The 6,013-nt window shown below is 29.8% G+C and overlaps 1 protein-coding gene across 1 annotated transcript; it reads right to left on the reverse strand.

Moving 5' to 3' along the window:
* Positions 1-3,409: 3,409 nt before the first annotated feature.
* Positions 3,410-4,585, reverse strand: LOC107777503 (heavy metal-associated isoprenylated plant protein 24). Its single transcript, XM_016597539.2, has 2 exons — positions 4,224-4,585; positions 3,410-3,904 (listed from the first exon to the last, which is right to left on the reverse strand). The coding sequence occupies exons 1-2, from the start codon at positions 4,378-4,380 to the stop codon at positions 3,609-3,611; spliced, it is 453 nt and encodes a 150-aa protein (XP_016453025.1). The 5' UTR covers positions 4,381-4,585; the 3' UTR covers positions 3,410-3,608.
* Positions 4,586-6,013: the final 1,428 nt, after the last annotated feature.

Consider the following 6,013-nt stretch of genomic DNA (forward strand, 5'->3'; position numbering starts at 1 on the left):
TGTTTTAAGACTGTCTTTTATTTGATTTATACTCTTTAATTGTATTTTCGCACGAAAATAACCGACCAAAGTTGGTCGGTTTTATTAAAAAGTAAAATTACCGACCAAAGTTGGTCGGTTTTTTTAAATGACCCGCCGAATTAACCGACCAATTTTGGTCGGTTTTTTTAATATTAATTTTTATTTATATTAATTGAAAAATCGACCAAAGTTGGTCGGTTTCTTGAAACATAAAATTCGCGGGACTCAAAAATAGTTTCCCGCATTTTTGCGCCAAAGAAAACCGACCAAAGTTGGTCGGTTTCGTAAAAAAAAAAAATATTTTGAAAAACCGACCAACTTTGATCGGTTTTTTTACCGACCAAAGTTGGTCGGTCGACCTTGATCGGATTTTGCCGAATTTCTAGTAGTGATAATTTAAGTGGTGTTCCGAGCTCGTCATTCAACTATGCATTCTAATAGCAAAGTGCTACATATCCATATATGTCTAACAGAATTACTATAGCCACTATAGAAGGTCATTTAAAAGTTGCAATTTCCAGTATCAGAAAAATATTGATAGTTCATAACTCGAATTATTTTTTGTTTTATCTTTTTCAAATCATAACTCTAATTCTTACGCTTTCATATATGATCTATTATCTGTTGGCCTGAAGTGTGTAATCTAAATTGTTACGGGAAAAGGTTTGAACATAGAAATAAAATAAATGAGTTTAATTTCCTAACCAGCTTGGTGTCTGAAAAAAATGCGCAGACACAGTTTTCACAATTTGAACAAACTTAGAAAATTAAAAAAAAAAACGAACTAAAGTGACTAAGAGCCCGTTGGGCCAAGTTATCAAAAATCGCTTATTTTAAAAAGTGCTTTTTGAAAAAGGACTTTTGCAAAATAGTAGTTTGTGTTTGGTCAATTCATTTGAGTAGTGTTTTTTTTTTTTTTTGTAACCTCTTTGTGTTTGGTCAATTTTTTTTCAAAAAGAACTTTTAAGTATCAAATTACGAAAAAGGACAGTAAAAATTCAGTTTGCAATTAATATTATTTAAAAAAATTGAATATTTATTGTAAAAATAATTCAACTAAAATATAAAACATAAAAAAAATTTTAAATTAAATCCAATCAATATAAAAGATAGTTATTCCAAACCAATATCATTCAATATTTGGTATTACTTCTTGTTTACATTATAATTTAAATATATCAAAATACATCATTCAATATAAATTTTAAATCTACTTTTAGTAATAGGAGAAAGGGATAAAAATATGATTGAAATAAAAAAGAGAAAAAAAGGTATAGTAGAAATAAAAAGGAAAAGAAAAATATTAAATTAATGAGGGATAATTTGGAAAATAGAAATTTATAGTAAGGTTATTTTTGTCTTGAATAAATTAATTTTCTGCTTCTTTGAAGAAGCTAGAATTTGTTGTTTCTCCCCAAAAGTAAGAAAACTGCTTCTGCTTCTCAAAAATACTTTTTTATCTTGGCCAAAAACCTTAAATTTTACGAAAAGTATTTTTTTGTCAAAAAAAATATTTTTTGCCTTCTAAAAACTTGGTCAAGCAGGGCTCTAACTCTCTTTTCTTTTCTTTTCTTTAATTATATCATAAAAGGTCAGTATATGCATCTCACAAATTTGTGAAAACTTAGAGATGTGTATTCTGTATATGTTATTCGTAGTATTCCAATTTTCCCAGAGACGGATGCAATTAATAGGTAACGTGTTTTACTAAACTCAGTATTTTCAATATGGATTGAGCATAAATTTATGTATAAAAATTCACTAAAATTGTAAAAGTAATAGATATGAACTCATAACTTTAAATATACAGTGAGTTCAATAATAAAAATCTTAAAATTATTGAACCCACAAATTTAAAATCTTGAATCCGTACCTCAATTTTCCACTTCTTTAAATTTTAATTTTCCTTTTTGATCAATTTGGTTTATTTTACTCTAGGAATTTTGTAATGGATAAGGTCGGCCTTCTAACTTTCACCGACAAGATTTGACTCCGGTGGCTAAATTCACATTAACAACGTATGCGTCACTACTTCCATGGTTTGAGGAATACGGGGACCATTCAAACGTTGTTGCTGGTTCTTTTATTCTACTTTCTTATTTTGGATTTTTACTACAAAAGTATATCTTGTTGGAGAAAGTTTGGTGAGGGTAGCATCTAATCTCCACGCTGCCATGCAAAAAAAAAAGGAAAAAAGAAAAAGAACCAAGGAATAATACTAGGTCGCAATTTAGGGGTGGTAAACGGGTAGATCGGATCAGAAATGGGCGGGTCGAAAATAGGTAATACAAAAGCGGATAAATTATCCAATCCAACCCATGTTTAATACGGATAAAAAACGGGTTAACCGTCGGATAATATGGATATTCATATTATCCATGACTTATTGAATATGATCACTTTTGGTAGAATTTCTAGTCTCCCAAACTTGAGGAACTCCAAATTTGAGGCATTACAAATGTAAAAGTTAATTAAACTCATTAATTAGTTGTCCATTGGTTGTCCATTTTTTAAGTAGATAATATGGTTCTTATCCATATTTGATCCGTTTTTTAAAAATTTATTATCCAACCCATTTTTAACGAATAATATGAATGAATAACTATTTTCTTTTAACCATTTTGCCACCACCAGGTCACTTGATGAATTTATCACCATTTGTTCACCATAGACCGTCTATTAAACAATCTATTCCGAGGTTAGTTATGTATCACGAAAATTTATTCCCATTGGGTTTTTATACCAACTCATTGAATATATGAGGCATACTTTCAAATACACTATTATGATTATCAAAGCAATAGTTAAGTAATAGATGTATACATACCTTAATTTTTAAGTTGATCAAGGTAATTAATTAGCACAGTTTGGTGTAAACATCATTAAACATACTAATTGCTCAACTTCAAGTCTTCAATTAGCTAGTTACACAAACATATAAGATTTATATCTAGCATTTCTCCTATACTATATATGAATTAATTCAATAGAAGGTTCGAATGATCACATGTACAACCGTTGTGAGAACCAATATGTTTTTAAACTTCTAATATTTGAAAAATAAAATTGAAATTCCTCTTATTGACCGATCATAACACTCTTCAAATGGAAAAATGATATTGTATAGTCGCTCTCAAAATAATAGCGAAAATATATATTATATATTTTGTATATATATACATTATGTATGTTAAATACAAAAATTATATAAATTTCATACACTTATTCGGCTACCGAATAAATAATTTCTAACGCGGGCTACAGGTGAAAAAAGCCCTTTCAAAATCGAAATTTTTTATCTCACCGTTTTCTTAGCGACAATGTTTCCCGACAGATGACGACGTTTGTTTTATGAGTTCCCCCAATGTTAAAAGAAGACAAATATGTCCGAATTAGAGCATTAAGGTATAATATATTTTATACATATATAGTCGATTTCTCCTTAATAAAATACACTTCTGATAGTTTCTTCAGAATCCTATAATATCCAGGACTCGCCAACTAGGCCAAACCTATTAGGAGTAGATGTATTAGAAGGGAAAAACTAAATACAAGAAATTAAGACAAGTATACTAATATTAATATAGCTACATAATGGAGCAAGCATTAGGATTTTCATCACTAAACATGAGAGTATACTGTTCTTCGACTGGATTTAAGTGAGCAATAGCTGGATCATTAGTAGCTCTAACTAAATTGGGAGGTGCCTTCTTGTCATAAACTCCTGCTACATAAGGATGTGCCACCAGACTATATGGCACATATGGCCACAACTCACACTTCTTTCCAGTAGCTTGTGCTGCCTTCAACACTTTCTTAGGTTCCACAAATCCTGTTACTGTTGCTTTCTGTTGCTTTAAATCCACATCCACTGATTTTGCGCCTATCCATGTTAATAAAACCACATTAATTAATTTATATCTTTTAAAAGAATTAGAAACAATATAATAGATAAGTACATATCATCTTGATTTGAGACTTTCAGAAAAATTGATAACCTTTATATTTTCTATAGGACAAAGTTATATACAAGGATAACATAAAGATCTATTTACTCTGTCAGTAAATTATAATATTATGTGATAGCAGAGTAGTTATTATAATTCTTTTCTCTGCATTTAGTCAAACTCCATTCATATAAAATAAAATAGCTAGAGAGACGATAGAAGTAGATAAAGAAATTCTTTAGAAATTTGCAGTACCTTTGACTCGGGAGAGAACGTTCTTGACTTTACGAGCACAACCTTCACAGTCCATTCTAACCTTGACAGCAACAGTAGTGATTTGCTTCTTTTTCTTGTGTTTCTTAACGCTGCTAAGTACTTCAGATAAGTATTCCAACGTCCCTGCAACTCCCATTTTGGCCTCAGAAGAAATTAAATTAACTAAGAAAAGATGTGTAAACTGGGAAAGGATAAAGCTATAAAGTTTATATCTTTCAGGTGGATTGCAAGAAAAGAGGATACACTAATTATTTTGTTTGAGAAGTATATGAAGAGAAGACAAGGTGACAGGTGACAAGATGAAAGAGCGTTTAGTTCTTTGTCTTTAAATGTTGGTGAATGATTTGGAAGTTGAAACCGGTCACAAGTTATATATATAGATAGAGTATGGGGAAATTAAAGAATAATCAAGAAATAAAAAATAAAAAAAAAAGTGGTGTAATATATATTGCTAACAAATTATTTGTAGGAGTGGGGTCACCTAGAAACTGCAAGAAACTTCTGTTTTTCACTTAAAAGGATATTGTTTATAGACCACAAATGTACTTTTTATGGGTGGCCTCTTAATCAGTGTAAGATCTTGTTACTTGATTTCATGAATGACAACATTATTTAATAAATACTCCCCCCTATGATGGGGTAATCCTTGGTTGAAAATTGAAACATGTACTCCTCAGGCTTTCATCCCATGCATTTTGATTAGTACAGAATTAAGACAAAAAGAATTTATTTTTAAATTATCATGCTAAATAATCTTATAAATATTTGTATAGTTATAAATTATCATAATAATAATAAAATAAAAATTCAAAATTAAATTAGTTTTTGAAATAGAAAATTTTTATTCTTTTTTGGACGGAATAAAAAAAATACATCATATAAATTGAGAGAGAGTATATAATAGGAGCAGTCAATTTGTTGCTAAAGATGTAGAAAGAACAGTTACCATGCCATGGGAACAATTTATTTCAATGAAATATTTTTGTCTCATTAATTTTATAGGATGCTACTATTATTTTCGAATTAAATTATCTTTATTTGGATTACGATTCCTTTAAACACTTTTTTGAAATATTTTTAGTTACAGAATGTTATGAATCTTCAGATAAACTTTATTTCACAAATTAAGAAATATCTGAATTTACACTAGAAATTAAACGTTTGGATTATCATACTGCAAATACATTATTCTTTCGGACGGAAGACAAACCATATATTTTTTTTCTAGATTTTGAAAAGGCACGAGTACAAGAATACTTAACTTTTACCAATAATTATTTATATCACTGGACTTTAGTAGTTAATCCTCTTTAGAAGTGTACCTAGAGACCTTTGCATACATCATCGTACCAAAATGGTTTATTTTGTAATCAGATCTTGTCTCAATAAAGAAAAGAGAATTTATAACTTGGGTTACACGAAAAGTGAAAGAATACAGTAAACTTTTGAGATTCATGCTTATTATAGATGGGGACCTCTCCAAAGTTTGAAGTTTGAACCAAAATGCTTATGTCATTGTTGTCCTGGATTTTGATAGCTGCCACGCTGGAAGAGATGTTAGTGACACGTGGTAACAAGTGATATCTTAGGGTGTAGATATTACTAAAGAAATAAATGGGAGTGGAGCTGGTAGTTTAGGCAATTTGTCATTATATTGAATTGTTTGATTGATTTTTGGAATAAGACTGGACGGTGGTGCGGTAGAAAATAAAGAGACTTGTAAAGAGCAATAGATAACGTAAAAATAGTGCGGGTTAGCTATTTTTCGG

This window comes from Nicotiana tabacum, chromosome 12, assembly GCF_000715075.1.
Source record: "Nicotiana tabacum cultivar K326 chromosome 12, ASM71507v2, whole genome shotgun sequence".
Lineage (NCBI taxonomy): Eukaryota > Viridiplantae > Streptophyta > Magnoliopsida > Solanales > Solanaceae > Nicotiana > Nicotiana tabacum.

Coding starts and splice junctions, on each gene's coding strand:
- LOC107777503 (XM_016597539.2), bottom strand. CDS start 4,380: ATGGGAGTTGCAGGGACGTTGGAATACTTATCTGAAGTACTTAGCAGC. Junction 3,905..4,223: donor CGTTCTCTCCCGAGTCAAAG/GTACTGCAAATT, acceptor TAACATGGATAG/GCGCAAAATCAGTGGATGTG.